Source organism: Strix aluco, chromosome 17 (assembly GCF_031877795.1).
Source record: "Strix aluco isolate bStrAlu1 chromosome 17, bStrAlu1.hap1, whole genome shotgun sequence".
NCBI lineage: Eukaryota > Metazoa > Chordata > Aves > Strigiformes > Strigidae > Strix > Strix aluco.
In genome coordinates this window covers 17,393,501-17,412,651 of record NC_133947.1, presented here as the reverse complement: position 1 = coordinate 17,412,651, position 19,151 = coordinate 17,393,501, and the positions used below count along the sequence as shown (strand labels likewise).

The following is a 19,151-nucleotide window of genomic DNA, read 5'->3' as shown; positions in this document are numbered from 1 at the left end:
GGCTGCACCAGCCTCCCTGCAGCAGGGAGAAGGTGTGGGATAACAAAAGGGCATCACTGGAGTATTCCAGGTCGGAAGAAAACTAAGGCTTTTCACCTTTTGTGCAATGTGATGAGTCACCATTTTGCTTTTTGTTGCTGAACTAAAGTCTGGTGGAGACTTGTGACATTTACTGTGTGGACCAGCAGAAAAACCAGAACTCAACTCCATCATCCTCGGTAGGCCTCTAGACTGGGTCTGTACTGACTCCATGAAGGCGCACTGGAGAGCAAGTCCCGATGCCCTGGACAGCTGCTACAGACCAGCACCTCTCCTTGCACCTCGAGTTCTGGGCTGTGCAGCTCAGCCTGGAGCAAAGGAGATGCCTGTGACACAGAGTACCTCCACAGGTCTCAAACGGTCTTCTCAGCCATGCCCAAACTTTCATGGGGAGAGAATATTTAGTTCACTCAAGATTAACAGAAGCAGATTTGTTTGTAGAGTGGATGAGGGAACAAAATCCCAGACTAGTATTAGGAGCATGACAAGTGACCAAGGGTACCAAAGAGGAGTTAGAAGCATGATGCAGTTGGGTACCAGTAGCAGGGGGAAAAGCGTCTCTGGAAAGCAAAACAGAAAAGCAAAAAAGTGTGTCTGGTAGGCAAAAGGTTGAAGGACAGGGATCATTGGTAACCATGTCCACTATGTTCCCCTGTAATATGCATGTGGTGGAAGGCAGGCGGAGAAAAACGGTGTTAGAAAAGAATGGGACTTGACTTTATTAGGTACTAGGAAACTATTGAGAGAGAGCAAATTTATCTGTCTCCTCCACCTAAACCAAAACCGAATTAGGGTGTTAGGTATGCAACTAGGGGGAAAAAATGTACACAGCACATAAATAAATAAATAGCTTAAAGTAAAGCTTGAGGGAACCAGCACCCCTTGTGCCAATTCCGTATCTGAAATAAAAACTGCTTGCATTATACTTTTGCTACCCCATTAGTCTGGAAGCATTACCCCAAATCCCAGCTCCTTGCTCTCCAGCGCCCTAGAGATACCATTCTGTAAACACAACCTCTGATCCTATTCCTTCCTCTGTACAAGGATGTCATCTGGATGAATGAACCCAGTTTACTAAATAAATGATTCATATCACTTTGTATTTTCCTTTCTGATTACCATGTGTCAACTGCAAGTCTTAATTATTTCCAGATCATTTAGAAAAGTGTTCCAACAGAAATAATCCTCACAGACGCCTCCCACAAATACTCTCCTCCTTCCTGTCTATACTTAAAATCTGTCAGTCAGCTATGATGTGCCTTATTGATCCTGTATAGTTACTTTTTAAAAATGAAATTAAACAGCTTGTTGGTTTTACTACACCCACTCAACACAAAACCACTTTGATTGCTCATTAGTATGAGCTTTTCTTCTTATAAGAGCATCTTGTACCAGCCTTTTTTTATTACTGTTTCAAATAGAAAGGAGGAACATCAGCTGTCAGTGCTCAGTTCTCCCAAACACTCAGCTTGTCCATTTTAAAAAACAGCATTTGCATTCTTCCAGTGCAGGACCTTATTACCATCGTGAAATTTAATCAAAACAGTCTTTAGTGGAGAAGAGATCTCTCAGGCCAACTTTGGGACTCTGCTTTGGGAAACTGTTTAATTTCAAAGCATGGGGCAATACATGTTGGTAGCAGAAACAATGTGACTGACAACAGTTGGACCATGACTGACATCACACCAGACAGGCAGAGAACAGCAAGCCAATCCATCAGGCAGATGTAAGATCAAAGATAAGAGGTGGTATTTTGTTGGGAGCAATAACATTGTTGTTAATTTATCATTTTAAAAAATCTCCAGTAAGTTTATGGCTGGCTGTATAACATTGTCACCAAATCTGTTAACTGACCCTCCTCCTCTGCCTCCTCGAGGCCAGAATAGATAACTAATTCTGTATTATCCTTCCTGAAGAAATATTAAATATTTTCTGTAGTTAGCTGGTATGCTCCATCAGCATTTAGAAACACTAAAATCCATCAAGTAGAATTTTTTGCTTCCCTTGTGGAAGTTTATTTTATTCTTATGTCACACAGGCTCAATTTTTATGACAATTGCAAAATGGTGACACTAAATCCTCACCTTGTATTATGAATTTAGTGCCCTGAAGATGGCTCCAATTAATCACCAAAAAAGCCCCCACAAAACCCCACATCTCCCTCACTTCTGAGTTACAGGCAGTTCCATTTGTAAATATTCTCCTCTGAAAGAAATTTACTTCCCATACAAAAAGCTTTAAGTGCATTCAGTGCTCTACAACTACATGGTCATCCTTGGCATTACTTCTTCTGTCACGGGGAAAAGTATCTCCACTTTTTCCTCATCTTTTCCTATAAGCATTTTCAAACAAACATTTGTTAACTGTACAAATGAGTTTCCCAAACCTTCACGTAGAATTTATGTTTTAAATCTTAGCACATATGAGGTGGTCAGAATCTTCAAGATTTGGGGGCTCCCTTTTCTCAAAATAATCACAATTTAAGCTATTTGAGTTCAAAAAAGGAAAAAGGCACTGAGTTTGAGAATGACTCATCAAAAGTCAAATGTCAACCTGATGACAGAAAGAGCTTCTAACAGTGTTCACAAAAAACTTAGTTTATCTTTCCCTGTTCTCTAATGAAAGGCTGCAATTTAGCAACTTACTGATTGTGCTGCACAGTTCAGCCAGAAAGGTGGATCCAAAAAGACTGAAAATAGGCAAGTTTTAGTCTTATCTATTATTTTTTTCATCCATGAAACACAAAGAACAATTTCATAAACATATAGTTCTAAAACATGCTGGGAAAGTGTTATCACATGCTTAATCCAGAAAACATATATGGCCCAAGGATAAAACGTAGCACATACAACACCTCTAAAACCTATTTATGCATATGGTAGTTTTAAAAATGTTGTGATGAGATACAAGGTGCCAGCCCTACAATACTAAAACTGCTAAAAGCTAATAATTTCAAACAGAACAACTGAGGATTAGCTTTGCATTACAAACAATCAAATCCGACCTCGGTAACAGAAAAAAAAAAAAAGCACAAGCTTCTGTAACACGATCCACCTTGTGAGACTTAGCTGCAGCTTTTATATTACATGGCTCACCCTCGAGGTAGGTACCATCCAGAACTGAAGACTTACTGTCTATAGCAGCTAATACATCAATCAACAAAACTAATTTGAGAGCTGTCTGCTTATGCAACAGAAACAAAGGCACTTCATAATACAGGGTTAAGTTTCCTACTGGAAAGATCAACAAAGGTAAGAAAGGAGAAACACTGCTAGGAATTAAAGTCATCAAACCCTTTTTAACAGACACCTTCCCCCAGCATTTGCAGGGAACAGATTCCCATGTAACAGTCTGTCACACAGAGAAAGCTCCAGAGCTGCAGGTTCTTATTTCCACACAAAACATTTGAGGCTCAGCTGGGCAAGGCTCCCTAAAGTGACAGAAGCCAACAGTCCACAGGCAAACTCTGAGTAACAGCAAAGGACTCATCACAAGGGCAGAAAAAAACCTAACAAAAACCCCAGACTGCATTAAGACATTGCATTTACATCTGCTCTCCGCTCCACCTCCACCACTCATGTTCCAGCTAAACTGGTACTGCAACTGAAGCTGACATACTCTGCCTAACCCCCTCCCTCAGTCATTCAAGTTTTCTTTCCTCACTTAAAAAAAAAAAATTGCATGAGAAAAACACAACGGAGGGGACAGCAAAGTGCATCATCATTGCATCATAAACTAACGCAGAAGGATGTTTTGAATTAATGCACACTGGTCTGCTCAAGCATCACTCAAAAAAAGATAAAACCAACGGAAGAGACAAAAATATTCAGTTTCAGAAAAAAAAATTTGTTCTTAACTGCACATACAACTTAACTGTGAAGGCACACAGCCACACTGAGGCATCCTTTCCAAGAAGCTTCTTCCTATCTGGGAATTTCTCACAGTACAATGCATTTGAGCAGCACAAAACCAGCTGCTCTTGCAGGATGCCCGCCTCAAACAGAAAGAACGGGAGGCCTGGCAATAGGTCTGTGCTGCAAACAGAACAGCTACACAGGATGCTTTACACTGAGAAGCAACAACCTCTTGCCAGGATTCCACTAGCCCAGGAGTAACACACTTATTAGAAAATACATTTCCAAATAAATTACATTCTAGCATAAATTTCTGTGTGTCAATATAAATGTAACAGGTGTTATATTATCCTGTCTTTCTCCAGAATAAAGACTAGTTTAATTTTTGGCTTCTTAGACTTTGTGATCAGAAAGGGTAGTCTTCCAGTGAAATTGCAAGTGTCAAAAACCAGAAGTGCTGCATAATTTGTTCAGGAATGTACAGAAAATGCATTTTAATCCACATCCACATCTAGTCCATGGATAGCAATGTTTTCTCAGTGCTGAGTCCATTTAATGCTTTTGAGGTCAATTCCATCCTGCACCATTTCCCAGAGAGGGCTGTAAAGAAAGGGGAGAAATGAGGGCTAAAATGCACAGGACAACATCCACAACAGTAACCAAGCAGACAATTTCATCAACAGCACAAGAAATTGGGAGATACCTATCTTCCCCTCTGGACATCAGTGAGCTTCAGGCGGTCAGACCTCAACTGTGTCCTCAGCCCAAACACAAGAGGTGAGAGGGCACGTGCTCCACCTCACCTCCTGCGCCCACTCTGGGCATGAAATATGCATGTCTCTCACAGACTTGAGCCCCTGCATTTGACACTGTCCAGATGAGTCAGGAGTCTCTCAGTTTCACCAAAACAAAACAACTTATAGATATATAAACTCAGTAATACCATCTCTGGCTGAGAAACTTCTAGGTAGTGCCTTACATGCTTGCCCTACTCATATTCTTTCCCTGACAAAGGCAGGATCTAGGAGAAGGTTTGTTATCAGGTTTGTTTCCTCAAAAATTTGTCACTACTGTTAAGATCAGGCCCACTACCCACTCTGGCAACACTGCGTGGCTATATACAGAGACAACACCAGATTTTTGAAGCAAACAATTACTTTCAACTAAGTCCAACTCTTCAAATGATTATCATACCTAAGAAGTCTTTATGTTCAGTAAGAAGAGGGCTCACCTCATTTCCCTCAGCCTCTTAACGTGCTGTATGCACTTCTGCACTGTATAATCCACTTCTTCTTCTGTAGTGAAACGACCAATACCAAATCTAAACCAGAAGAAAACCATTAAGGACTAGAGTAACATGCGTATGGAGTGATGAAACAAATCCACCACCTACTTTTAGCAGAAAAATACATTTGGAAGCATTAGGAAAGACCACTCCACGCACCTTATAGACGAGTGAGCCAAGTCTTCGTCTGTTCCAATTGCCCGCAAAACATAGGAGGGCTCCAGAGAAGCTGATGTGCAAGCACTGGGGAAAGGCAAGGCAGGCAAATTTCAAACTTTTGTTCTTGTGCAGACGCTAAACTGAAGTAACACTTCACTAATCTCCAACAAAGAATAAGTCACTTACAGACATTTAATATTACTATGACTCTTTACAACAACCTATATCAGTTTCCCCATCCTCTTAGAAACCACCAGCGAATACAAGAAAGAAGAGTGGTATTCCTGCTGCTGAAGAAAAAGAATGGAAGGGGCAGGCGTTAGAGAGGAATGAGGGTAATAAATTAGGAGCATGAGGTAAGAAGAAAGAAAACAACACAGTAAGAATAAACACACTGCCAAACAGAAGCAGCGGAACGCCGACTAAGAGGTAGCTGAAGAAGGCCATGAATAAAAGACAAAGGAGCCAAGACAGAACTAGCCAGAGAAGGTAACACATCAACAGGAACATTAAAAAAGAAAAAAAGACTTCACAAGCTGCTGTTTGGCAGCAGAACAACTAAGTGGAAAAACAGCACACAGAGGAATCCAGAGCAAGATGATCTAGTTATAGTTGTCAGTAGACAGAACTTCCATCTCGAAGCAGTAGGCAGAACTGGTTACATGTTGTTACTCAATTTTTACAGGTAGCAACATGCAGCACAAACCAGAGAACTGTTTACAGCTCTCTGGTGCACAAAGCAGAGCCTCAGAAGGGATTTTCAAATTACAGAAGTGTTCAGCTTCAGAGACAGTCATGTGGAGACTTGTTCTTCCTGTTCATAGTGCCAACGTATTTCTAATTAAGATATGCTGACCGCTTTTTTCTCAAAGGTGAGGAAAGGAGGGCATCTTTACACTCCATTAACTCATCATAAGCATCAAGTTTGTCTTAGTAACAGAAATGTTACATGTCACTCCTGTGGAGTCAATGCAGCTCCATAAAAGTGCATTTAATTTTCGTTCTGCTTTTGCATTAAACACAGACGCTTGAACTAATATAATTCAGGTATTATTTGTCCAGCCTTGCCAGATTCTAGTCACAATCTGCCACCTGTGTGAAATCCTGCTGAAGGACAGAAGCTGCTCAAAGGCCAGTAGCCTTTAAAATGGAAGTGTCACCAGCAGTTACAAGTCGAGGCTACTCAGATCGCAGGTAACCAGTCTGCCAGGCTGGCACGTAAGAATTTCTAGGTTGGTTTTTCTGGTTTTGTTTGTTTGGGGATTTTTTGTAGTTTTTTCTTTCAGGATGAGTAAATTTGATCTTCATTTGAAACGTGCCACTTCAGAGAAACACCATTTTAGAATGCAATCAATGCCAGGTTGACCCAATAATCTAATACTCAAATACGGGGCACAGAGGAGACCACTCCTTAGTTTGTACCTCCATTAGAAAATGTTTTCTCTCCAAAATATAGCGGTATCCTTCCCACACGTTCCACCTACCTTCCTGAAGACAGAGCCACGTCTTTCAGAGCCATCAGAAGACTCTCCCCTTCCACGTATGCAAAAGATAAATTGATGCATCCTACATACAAATAAATGAAATAGGAAAAAAAACTTCCATCAACTGAAATCTTGGGAAAATCCTACCCCGCATGGCCATGCTTGCACAACGTGTAGCTAAAGTGCATTATTCAGCCATGGCCATTAACACTGAGGAGCTAGACAGTTCTAACAGGCTCAGGATTTTGCTAATGTTACCTGGATAGCGATGCTCTCTATCTCCATTCATAACCACATCAGGAACTTCACTCATTATTTTTGTAACCAGTCGTTCTGCCAGTTGTGAGATTCGCTTATGGTCATACTAGCAAAGAAACCAGAAAAGAGACCAAAATAATAAACAGTGCACAGTTTGACCTCACTCAAACAGCTTTGTGTCACCAGCCATGAGCCGACTAAGTACCTGGGTTTGCTTAGACTAGGGAACGAACACATCTGAAACTTAAAAAGAACCTGTCAAACTTTGCCTACTCTAGAGACTGTTTTAAAAGAGAATTACCAATTAGTAATTCTAATCAGCCAATCAACCAATCAGCCTTCAAAAATATTCCAAACCATTCAAAAAGATCTATGTATACAACCTGCTAAATTGGTTTTCATAAAAGCAACCCAGTTCTTTGTGTTTAAAGACAAGTTAGGTAATGCATAAGATGATGCATTTTGCAACACAAGAGAGGGCATCTATTAGGGTAAGTGCCCCTTGTTTCCCCAGGAGCTCTCAAACTGAACTACATAAAGACATGGGCTCGCAAATTACTGTGAACTCAGCTTTTACAACACACAACCTGTGTAATGAGAATGTACTGTGTGAGTGTCTTGTTCTCGACTAAAAAATGAGGTCACTTACACTAAAAAAGCAGTGAGGTATCGTTATCAGCTCAGTGCACAGAAAAGGCCAGACACACATATGCAATTCATGCTTGTTTACATGCTTGAAAAAACTTTAGAAGAAAACAAGGCTATCTCAAACATTACTTGGTTTAGAAAAAAACTCCGCCAGACAAGGAAGAGAATCCCAATCCGAGGCTTGTGCAGAATTTAGGCTCTGCAGGCTCTCCAGCCTCTAACGAGGCTTCCATAACCACCCAGCTCAGGTGGTGGATCTCTGCCTGTCTCCCAGGAAGAAGCCTGATCCTATGTGTACAGATATCGGGCTTATGCATCCCACTGGCACTATATTAAAGGATTTTTACATTCCAGCTGTAAGGAATGCATTGGTGTCCACAGATATAGCAGCACACAGAGGCTTAGACACCAAACCTAGCAAATAAACCTTACTGTCCAAGCTAGGAAAAACCTAAATTCTTAGTTGTGAAGCTGCAGTAAACTTGAACTTATATTTAACGGGTATGACAATGGACTAGGAAGTCGTAGTTTTCCTCAATATATGTTACACAAACATGATTTATTCCATTTTAGAGATGCTGCTAATACATACGTGCAGAATGGAGATGACTACAAGCACTTAAAGCCGTATTTCATTACATCTGTCAACTGTAAACCTGCTGTAGAAGATCATGAATCAAACCACTTAAAGAAAAAAAGAAACTTAAGAAAGCTGAAAATCAACTTCCAATTACCTAAAACCATCCGTGAAGATCTCAAAACATTTACTTAATGTTACAACATGAGAATCAAATTTAATTCAGGCACATGGACACGAAAAGACCTAAGGAACCTGAGACCTAACTGGCCCTGTTATGTTATTTTCTGGAATCCAGGACAAGTATCTTCTCCCACATACCTCCATCTCCTGCTGTGCCACTTCACATGCTGCCCCCAGGCCTACTGCTAAAGGAGTGGGCACAGTCCCAGACCGCAGCCCTCTCTCCTGGCCTCCCCCACTCTGCAGGGGCTCCAGCCTGACGCGTGGTCGACGGCGAACATAGATAGCACCAACCCCTTGAAAACAAGGAAAGCTGTTTTAGTATATGCTCTGAAATTATGAGAAGGGAATCCAAGGTTTGGAAACATTCCTTATTTCCATGGCAAACACATATTTGGACACCTCACAGGAGAAAACCATAGTGAACACATACAGAAGTACAGTATTTTCTAGGAAATGGTGTTTGTTCCCACTGTTCATGTTCCTCTTCATTCAGCCTCCCAGTGTGCTTCAGCCACCTAAGGACTCAGTACTTCCCTCACTTCTCACAGTTCCAGTGCACAGCTGAAGTTCTTCCCTTTGCACTGAAGTTTTTATGTGCAGGTATGTCATTCACTGACGTTCCCTTACTGACTTCCAACCGAAAGCTCTAGAAGAACTCCTTTCCCTGGATTACCAGGTCAGCACCCATCCCAGGAGTCACATCAGTGAAACCAATTTCCAAGGAGCAGATTAGACGAGCGTGTTTTGACAGCCAGCCCATTTCACTCTCTAGTCTCCTCACCTAGAAACCCGATTTCCATGTCTTCATGTGCACTGGCACACCTAACGAGTGACTGGCACCACAGGAAGAATGCTTGCAACTTCTGGTCATAATTAAGTTGTGAAAATTTATGCCTGTCACCTACCCAAAGTTACTGGTTGGAAACTTAGTCCTCATCCAGAGGTATGTCTTCAGCTCTCAGGAGAGCTTGTACAGAAAAAGAAGACATATTGAAAATATCACAATTTTGCCTTTTGCTTCTGAATACCACATAGAATACAGCAAACATGATTTCTGTCTTTCTACATCCACTGTTACACACTAAACAGACCACAACAGTGATAATAGCTGAACTTTTACTATTTGGGAGTCAACTAGAAAATCCATAGCTGGATTTTAAACTCCATTCTGCAAAGAAGACGCACAAATGGTGTTGGGGGGAAGAAGTCATTGGAAGTAGAAGACACCAAAATCACTAAGAATTTAAACTTTCCAGTTACCTTTTGATCTCCTAGTTGCAAGTTACACTTGGGTCTAAACTTTGCCCTATAACCCAGGGACTTCATTTCAACTGTTTCAGCATCAATGCTGCTTCACACCAAGCAAATGACTCCTGAAAAGCCACCACTCCTAACGCTCCCACCATCATAAGATACTGTTTCTTCCTTCAGTGAAGCCACCTCACAAACCATCAGCACTGAAGATCCACTTACGGCAGCTCTAAGTCTGGCAGCAGTGACTGAACTACTGCAAAGTCAGTCCAATGCCAGTCCTAGAATGGTTTTCTACAGTTTAAGTAACAGTCACTAGGACACAGGTTTGACTTCATACCTTATGTAGTTACCTTAAGGTAAGCATAGAAACAACAATTCCCTAGAAAAGCACTTCAGTAAGTACCTTTGGGACCATAAATTTTATGGCCACTGATGCTCATTAGATCAATTTTCATGTCATTGACATCCATAGGAATTTTACCAATTGCTTGTGCAGCATCTGTGTGGAAGAAAACCTTATGCGCACGGCAGATCTCACCTGTAATAAGAACACAAAAGCAAAAAAACCACCATCTCATCTAATCGTTATGATTCCAATGATTCCAGCAATGAATCTAAAGCATCACTTTATAGCAGGGACCAGTTCTGAGGTGAAAAGGGAAGAAATAGGTGCTGCCATGTTTCTTTTACAGTAAAGGGTCTAAAGCTGTGTAGGAGCTATTCTAGGTGATGCCTAGCTGGGCGCAGGTTTAGGCAAGTCAGCAGGTATGACTACAGGGAATTTCTTCAGGTAAGAAGTTAAAAAGTCTTCTGCTGTTAAGAAGTTAGATTGTTTCCAAACCCACACCTACAAAGTTTAATACAAATGGTTGCACGGCATATCCAAGTTTCCCCACAGGGATGACTCCACAGCTGAACAAAATTAAAATTCTTTTCTTGACACTTTTTCTTCCCAACACCAGTTGAGTACAAGCCAGCTTTATGTTCTAGTTTATGCTCGCCAAGTGTTTTTATGCAATTTCCTCTATTTTTCAAGTATGGCAGTACTCAGCTTCAAAAATGTCCTTGAATTGTCACTAGTCCTCAGGCACACTGATTACTCCCACCTAAAGTCACTCAAGCCTGTAATCAATGTTTTTGCATCCAGAGCTAAAATACACTAAGGAACAAAATAATGTAATGTTCATGGGCAGATAACTTAAATATTATTTTTGTCATCAAAGAAGTCACAACTCATCTTTCACAGAATCTGTACCTAGCACAGTTACATCCCAGACCTCTCCTCTGCACAAGTTTCACATTATCTTTCACTCGACCTCCTGTGGTCCAGCAGGAATGGCATTGCTACTGCTAATATCAGGCCAACGCCTCACGCTAACAGGGCCTTAGGTTGGCTCTGCAAGGCCTCAGTCCTGGCCTACTAGACTGGTTATCAAGGTGTTACAAGAACTTACTGTGGGAACCAGAGCTTGGTTCCAGGTATCTCTGGCATTTAATTGTCAGACAACAGCAATGGCCTTGACAATATAAGGACAGGAGGAAAATAGAGTCCTCACGCCTATAAGCAACTGACTGATGGTCAATTACTTCTCAATGAAGAAATATAACCTTGAAGAGTCTGGGGGAAAATGCTGCTCTGAGCATAAAAAAGAAAAAAAAAATGCAGCAACTAAGCAAGAGGAAAATTAGCTGCACAACAGGCTAAGAAACTACAGCCTGGGGAAACAATACCCTCCAGAACCATGCAGCATAAACTCCAGGGCATAGGCCAAAGCCTAAAAACTGTCTAAAAACTCAAACGTCTTATGAAAGGACATCTTGAACATGAAGGGGGTGGGGTGTTTTGTCACTGTCATGGGAAACGTTATCAAGGAATCACCATGGGATCCAGGGAGCTGCATATGTGGGCCACCTGCTCACCCTGCCTGCTCCATCGACCCCGGCTCTCCAGCTCTCCCTTCACCTGCTTTGCAGTCCCTGTCTCTCCGTCTGCCTGCTCAGAGCCTGGTTCACCCTCTCCCTGCCTCCTGTTCCAGAAACCTGGCTCTTCAGCTGCCTTTTGACCTCCAAACCAATTGCTCATGACTGTACATGGCAATGTTGGGGAGAGGGGGTGTCTAAGTGCGGTGCTCATCATCCCCTGTCGCCCCAAATTCTGCACATTTCTCCTCTTAAACACTACAAGTGCTCAATAAACCATTATAGTATGTAAACTCAATTTGGCCAGTTATTCTGTGCAATTTTTTCATCCATTGTACAATTCAGAATGAAATTAGAAACACTGCAGCTGATCTATACTACAAGGCTGTAATTGCTGCAATAGTCACTGTAAAAGTACTGAATTTCATCCTCTTTTCCCTTTTAAAATAAGTTTTTATTTGGGACAGCATTGTTACTTATTCCTTACCTATACTACACCTAATCTTTTGCATCAGTAGCACTTGGCTATGAAAATATTAAGTAAAATGAAGCAAAAGTGACATTAGCCAGCCTCTGGAAGCCGTGGTGTACTTACCAATGTCATGAATTGGCTGCTTTACTCCTATTTCGTTATTCACAGTCATTACAGAAACCAAACTTGTATCTGGTTGGAACGCACCCTCCAACTCCTGGTGAAACATTCAGGCAGAAGTAGTGACTAACAGCAGAAACAAGATTGCTGTGCACACCTTCAATTTGCTAGCAAATCTTAACCATCAGTCTCCAAACTAGCACGTTACCAACAAACCCCTTGGGTTATGACAAACACCCCTGGTGTTATGACAAAAAGCCATGGGTTAGCCTCTCCCTTATCCATGAGAACACAAAATTCCTGTAGGAAAAGAAGCACAATCAATTGCATTTCTGTGTATCCTAACCCTGGTATGCACCATGCCACCTGACTTGATTAAATCAAGTCAGAACAGGCTCTTGCTGTGTCTCGCACATTTGTCTGAACTATTTTCTTTAATGAATTAACCACCCACAAAACAGCTTAAGCCACATGTAGATGAAGTGAGGTTGGCTGTAAAGGAACTGCACTATACACAAGACAGCAGCATGCAAAGAAGGGGTCTGCCAGCAAAGTTCTCAGGGAACACGACCAACACTTCTGCACCTGCAGGTCTGATCCTGCCTCCTCACCACATACACACAACATCTCTCCAAGTCAGACGACGGGGCTAGAAATAAAACTGATGCTGTCCTGTATTACAGGACACAAATGATGAAGTAAGCACATACAACTTCTAAATCCCAGGACCGTGGCCAGTACACGGGCAGCCATGGGAAGGGAGTACTGTAACCGCTGTGTCTGACACTTTGAGTAGCTCAGGTCATGAAATTTCACTGCTAAGTCCTGTATCAAAGCCAGCTCCATCCCAGTCATGTACTGGGCTCTCTGTAGGGTGTGCAACAGCTCCACCTGCATGGGTATGAAGGGCAGCAGGCGAGTGGTGGATGAGAGATGGATGTTTTGGTTGAGAAAAAGTCTAGAGCACCACAACAGAAAATCCTCCAACGGTGATGGAGATTTGACTATGACTCTCATTCTACCTTGTGATATTTAACATCCTTTTCTCTTTATCATCAAGAGAACACAAGGTCCTCTTCAGCATCAATTTGAAGCAAAAATCTCTTCTATTTTCACTTTCTTTCTGTCAGTAAAGAACTTACCTTCAAATCTATGAGCCCATTTTTTTTAACAGGCAGATACGTAACCCGAAAACCTTCTGTCTCCAAGGAACGGCAAGAATCCAACACGCACTTGTGCTCTGTTTGCGTAGTAATGATATGCTTTTTTCTGGATTTATAGAACCTTGCAACACCCTGTTGGGCACAATTCACGAAGAAGAAATTTGCTGTTAGACCACTGAAGAAAGCAAGCTTTACACAAAATGATCGGAAACAAGAAATTACTATTTAGATATAATTCATTTGGATCTTCCCCATTTGCCCCAAAGTCATGAATCTAAAAGGTACTGACATGTAATTCACACTACATATTTCCAACAATGCTCGTTTTTCAAAGCATCTAACTTTTCAAAAAACCTGTGAAAATATTAACTGATGTAAGTTCTAGACACTATTAACAAAACTACTTTTTAAAAAACATTTGCAATAGTCACATACAATGAAAAGGCTGAACAACCACATACTAAAGGTTAAAACACTGCTTAGCCTTAGTCAGAAAAAGGTTCGTAATCGGCATCTCCACTAAATTTCATGATAAAGATTTTAATTATGCAAGCAGAAGGATTGTATTTGGTGCACGTAAGATAAACATTGAGTAGTACACTCTGTCCTCAAAACATCCCAGTATTTCTTCCATGTATGTAGCAGAAGTAAATCCAGGAATGCAAATATTTGCTAACTAGGCCAACATATTAATATTTAAATTGTTGAAAGGGGCATACAGTTCTTAAGAGCATAATTTTAACATAACAAATAACTACCAGTATAAACCTTTTACCTTAATTGCCATATTATTTGATTCTGTTGCACCACTGGTAAATATAATTTCCCTTGAATCAGCTCCTATTAAATCTGCAACTTGCTGTTTAAAAAGAAACACAAATTTGATTTGTTAAGATAAAATACAGTGAATTCACCAGAGCAAAACACATGCTAAATGTTTTCAAGAATACCCTCTTAAGCCTTGAAAGGTTTACAACTAGTATTTGGCAAAGTTATGCTTCGTACTTTGTCACAATGGTCTAAATGTCTGCATTAATACAAAACACATAAGGAATTCATAGTCATTAGCAGTAGTGGTATTAAGCATTAGTCTGTCATAAAAGAACATAAAAGTTAAATAGACAAAAACCCTGTACGTATTACTTCCAGAAAAAATTAAGACCCATACCTAAGATTAGGAGAATGATAAAATATGAAGTTAGAATTACTGCAGCAGCACACTTGTGACCTCAGGAAATCAAAAATCCTGAGGCACCTTTGCCTGAAGCATTGGTTTCTGCCATTTCAGTTGCTCTAATCTCACTATTTTTTCTCGCAATAAATCTGCTAAAGTATAGCTAAGCAAAGAGGAAGCTGCTAAATCCAGCCCACAGAGAACTAACTACAACAGGTTTATCATTGCTTTTGTTTTTCTTTTGACACTGAACTTCCTCGCTGGCAGAAAAACCACAAGGACTGCGAGAGCCGCAGACTAACCCTCCTGGCCTTGTCCAGGGCAGCCTCGCTCTCCCAGCCGTAGGCGTGGGTCCGGGAGTGGGGGTTGCCGTAGCAGACCGTCAGGTACGGGAGCATGCTGTCCAGGACTCGGGGATCCTGAGGGACACGAAACCACCAGCCTTAGAAATGGAGCAGGAAAAGCATCTCTGTCCCCTCCACAGATGCACACCCTCCCTCTGCACCGGGATTAGCAGCACTTCTGCTGCAGTCTCTAGGTTTAGCTCAGCCCAGATCTTGAAAACTTGAGGTTATTGCGCGTTACACACACACACAGCCGCCAACAAATGAGTGTCCGGCGATTACGTTCTGTGCCCTCACATGTAACCTCGGTCTGCACCGAAGCCATCGCAGAAGAATGCGATTTTCCGAGCAGAAGAAATACAAGGTCTTAAAAAGTCGGGAAAAGTTACACAGGTAAGTATTTTGGTTAAACTAATTTCTTGCCACCCGTCAGAGTAACACCCCTGCCCGCAGATACCAGTGGGAGCTCCAAGGCTGCAGCGCACCTGCAGGCCCCGAGGCCCTGCACACCCCGGGGCCGGCGGCACCCTCGGCGATGAGACAGCGAAGCTGAAAGGCCTTTGGAGGATGACCCAGGCCTGCCCCGTGCCGACCCAGGCCTGCCCCGTGCCCCAGATAAGAGCCAGCTGTCAATGCCGCTGCGGTATCCACGGCCACCTCCAGGAGCGCAGGGAGAGTCTTAAACTCAGGGAACACGTGAGCGCTCCAAATAAAACAGAAACAAAGTTTATTTCTCCCCTTCCCCCTATACTTGCTGTTCTGTGGGGGGGGAGCCCGTGGATTCGGGGGGCGAGGCAGCGGCTGCGGGAGGACGGGCAGCCGGGAGGCTCCGGCACCGCGACCCGCAAACGCGAGCGGCCGGGGCCAGCCGCAGCCCCGCACGGCCCAGCCCTTACCAGCGCGGTGGTGGCCTGCACGTCCATGTAGAGCGGCCGCAGGGCGCCGCCGCCATCGTCACTGCGCGCTGAGGGGAGGGAGAAGGAGCCGCCGTCAGACACTCCCGGGAACGGCGGGACCGCGCTCCGCCGGCCGGGCCCCACCGCGCCTCGGGCTCCGCCGCCGCCGCCCCCCCCGCCCGGGCAGCGGCTCTGCCCCCCCGCGGCCTTACCCGGAGCCTGTCGCGGGGTCTGTCCCGGGGCCTGTCGCGGTGCGGCCGCCGAGAGCCGGCGGGGGGCGGGGGCCGCCCCCAGGGCCGCCAGGCGCCTCCACAGCAGCATGGCCGCAGCGCGGGGGGGAGGGGCCTCCCCTTCCGGTGACGTCAGGGCCACGCCGGAAGCGGAGGCCGGAGCGGGCAGCGACGGAGGGCGCGGCGCGGCCGGGGACAGCGAGGTACGGGCGGGGCGCCGGCCCCCTCCCCCTCTCCCCCCCCTCCCCCCCCCCCCGTCCCGAGCGGGCCCGGGGGCCCTGCGGCCCAGCGGCCCAGCCCCGGGTCTCGCAGGGGAGGGCGGGTCGCGGCCGAAGCACCCGTCAGGCGAAGCGGGCGCTGCGGGCCCTGGCGCGCCGGGCGGGAGGTGGAGGCCGCCCCTCGCGGGGGAGCCGCTGGGCCGGTCTGTGGCCGGAGCCCCCGCCTCGGCCTCCTGGAGGGGATTCGCCGCCTCGCTCCTCTGCTCCCGAGGCCGGCGGCGGCTTGGGGGGACGGGCCCGGCAGCGGAGGCTTTGCCAGGTGGCGTCGTGCGCTGCTCATCGGGAGCTGGAGAGCACAGGGAGGTCCGGAAACAGCTCCCAGAGACACCGCGGCGCTCCCCGGGGCCTGCTGGCGGCGACACGGGGCCGTCGTCAAGGCACTGGCGTTCCCTCCCTGGCTTTTGCTACTTGACAGACGAGGAAACAAGTCTGAAAGCCTGCAAAGCCTCCAGCACTGTGCTTAGGAGAGGCTCCAAAACCTGCGGGCCTGCTCTCCATCCCAGTTTGGTTATAGGAGTGGGTTAGACAAAGCAGTAAATCCATGTGGGGGTTTGTGCTTTCTTTTCTAGATGCCTGTGACCGTGGGCCCCTATGGGCAATCGCAGCCCAGCTGCTTTGACAGAGTAAAGATGGGTTTCATGATGGGCTTTGCAGTGGGCATGGCAGCAGGAGCGCTGTTCGGCACGTTTTCCTGCCTCAGGTACGCCGAGGAAATGGCTTCCACAGACAGGTCGTGACAGAGCGATAGCCAGAGAGAAACGCTCCCACTCTGGGATTGGGAAGGGAGGTGTGGGACTGGTCCTGCGTCATCACGTAGGTGAAACTGCCCGTGGCTCCGATGAGCCGCAGTTCGGGAGCCTGCTGTCAGCCCCAGCCTCAAATGGGAAAGTCTGGCGGCGGCGGGGCATCACCTCTGGTCAGCTGCGTACGAGGAGGTGGCAGTTTCACAGACCTTCTCCCGCCACTCGTGAGGGAGGTTGCGTCGGGAAGCTGAGGCTGTGGAAGATCAGCTCCAGGAGCTGGATGAATTGTCTGTGCAGATACACGTGCAGCCCTCTCCTCACTCTAAAGCTTCCCGAGCTACTCTGCGAGCTCTTGGGGATCTGCATCACGGGTGCTTTGGGTGTCCCATCCCCCTGCATGGAGGCAATTACCGGGCTGACCCCGAGTCTTAATTGCAGGAGTGTAGGCAGAGCTGTGGCTGGCACTGGCACGCTCTCACTGTGAATCAGAGAGGGACAATATTCCACCTTCCCCCAGCACTCCCCAGCATGGAAACAAACCATCCCCGCTGCTCCAAGTTAGCTCTTGCACGGCTCACTGACTGGTTTTGGCACACATCATCCATGAAAAGAATTACCGAAACAAACTTTCATATTTTGCAGAACTCTTTCTGCTTGAGATTTTTTAATCTGTGATTAAACAAGGGTGATGATTTGGTAGTGAGCCTAAAAGGAGGAAAAGGCACAAAGCTTAACGTGATAAGAGTTTTAAAAGTTTTCTGATCTCTCTCGGATCATGGAGAGTATTTGTAAGTGGTGCAATGCTAGCAGAAAATACAGATCTCGGTATTTAGAAGCAGCAGTGACAGCGGTTCTGTTGTACTTGAATGACTCAGCTACGTTACTTCTGCTGTACCATTTTTAAGAGAAAACCTCCATGTTTTAAAAATCAAGTGCGTTAAATTCCTTAGACCCTGCAGTGCTTAAAAGCCAACTATTACAAGAGCTTCCTGAGAAGGAACAATTCTTTTTGTTTCAGTCTAACCTCAAGTAAAAGGGGACTGAAGAACAGAAATGCCTCTGAACACTTGTGGGCCTTCCAGGTTTCTCTCATATTAAAAATACGGTGTCAGTAGTAAATAGGAAGTTAGTTTACAACATGGCTTTAAGTTGGTGCTGTTAAAAATACTGCCACTGCAGCCAGACAGGATGCTAATACAACACCTCAGACCCTTTTTATTCTCTGGCAAGTCAAATACTTGGACAGTGTAACTTTTCTTTCCCCAAATTAGGGGTATTTGGGGTACTAGCAGGTGAAACTGTGCTGCTGGTGGTGTGGCAGGAGGGTACAGCATTAGCTGATACCACTGCAAGAAAGAAAACCACGTGGGACAGTGGCAATGGTCACTCAAATGCCCCAGAGAGAACAGCTCCATATTTTTTTTTTTTTTTTTTTGCAGTAGCTCAGGCATGGGGCACCACAGCCAGTCTCCTTGTGGAGGCAGAAGATACCCTTTTAAATTTAGACTGAAGAGGAGGCGATTTGGGCACTCAGGCAACCATTAGCTGGTTGTATCAGATGTTTTCTGCTGTATGTCTGTGACCTGTCAGGCTTCAGCTTTTATATAATTCCTGTTTTTCTTTATCTCAGGATTGGCATGAGAGGACGAGAGCTGATGGGTGGAGTTGGCAAAACGATGATGCAAAGTGGTGGGACGTTTGGGACATTCATGGCTATTGGTATGGGAATCCGCTGCTAACCTGGAGTTTGGGTTTTATCCCAGAGCGTCCCCTCCAGCCATTCCCCCTCTGTACCTTAATAAAATCTGTAGATACCTGGAAGTGAGAGCTCTTCATGAAGGGATGAAGCACCATCCTCCTTGCTCTGCCGATTGTAAACACGCTTTTTACCAAATTTCTACTTTCCTCTCATCTCTTACTCCCACGACAATGAGAATTAATAATCCTTTGTTCTACATTAAAGTTCCTATTTGACAGGTTTAAGTCAGCGCACACATTTCTCCCGTTGGTACTTGGGCAGCTCACGTTCCCGATGTGTTGATGTGGAGCTGCTCCGTTGCATTTGTG

General features: G+C 44.7%; 2 protein-coding genes across 2 annotated transcripts; one reads left to right on the top strand and one right to left on the bottom strand.

Moving 5' to 3' along the window:
• Positions 1-1,617: 1,617 nt before the first annotated feature.
• NFS1 (NFS1 cysteine desulfurase) lies at positions 1,618-16,177 on the bottom strand. Its single transcript, XM_074842835.1, has 13 exons — positions 16,046-16,177; positions 15,834-15,901; positions 14,896-15,012; positions 14,195-14,278; positions 13,399-13,551; positions 12,260-12,353; positions 10,148-10,282; positions 8,626-8,783; positions 7,080-7,185; positions 6,822-6,903; positions 5,338-5,421; positions 5,125-5,214; positions 1,618-4,493 (listed from the first exon to the last, which is right to left on the bottom strand). The coding sequence occupies exons 1-13, from the start codon at positions 16,152-16,154 to the stop codon at positions 4,430-4,432; spliced, it is 1,344 nt and encodes a 447-aa protein (XP_074698936.1). The 5' UTR covers positions 16,155-16,177; the 3' UTR covers positions 1,618-4,429.
• Positions 16,178-16,192: 15 nt separating this feature from the next.
• On the top strand, positions 16,193-18,905 carry ROMO1 (reactive oxygen species modulator 1). Its single transcript, XM_074842834.1, has 3 exons — positions 16,193-16,266; positions 16,911-17,041; positions 18,715-18,905. Exons 2-3 carry the CDS (start codon positions 16,911-16,913, stop codon positions 18,821-18,823), a joined length of 240 nt encoding a protein of 79 aa, XP_074698935.1. The 5' UTR covers positions 16,193-16,266; the 3' UTR covers positions 18,824-18,905.
• The last annotated feature ends 246 nt before the right edge of the window (positions 18,906-19,151 follow it).

Excerpts from the sequence above, each read along its gene's own strand:
- NFS1 (XM_074842835.1), bottom strand. The coding sequence starts at position 16,154 with ATGCTGCTGTGGAGGCGCCTGGCGGCCCTGGGGGCGGCCCCCGCCCCC. Across the intron at positions 14,279-14,895 it reads CCCTGGACAAGGCCAGGAGG|CAAGTTGCAGATTTAATAGG; the intron begins GTTAGTCTGCGG and ends CTTTTTAAACAG. Across the intron at positions 5,422-6,821 it reads GTGGCTCTGTCTTCAGGAAG|TGCTTGCACATCAGCTTCTC; the intron begins GTAGGTGGAACG and ends GCCTTTCCCCAG.
- ROMO1 (XM_074842834.1), top strand. The coding sequence starts at position 16,911 with ATGCCTGTGACCGTGGGCCCCTATGGGCAATCGCAGCCCAGCTGCTTT. Across the intron at positions 17,042-18,714 it reads GGCACGTTTTCCTGCCTCAG|GATTGGCATGAGAGGACGAG; the intron begins GTACGCCGAGGA and ends TCTTTATCTCAG.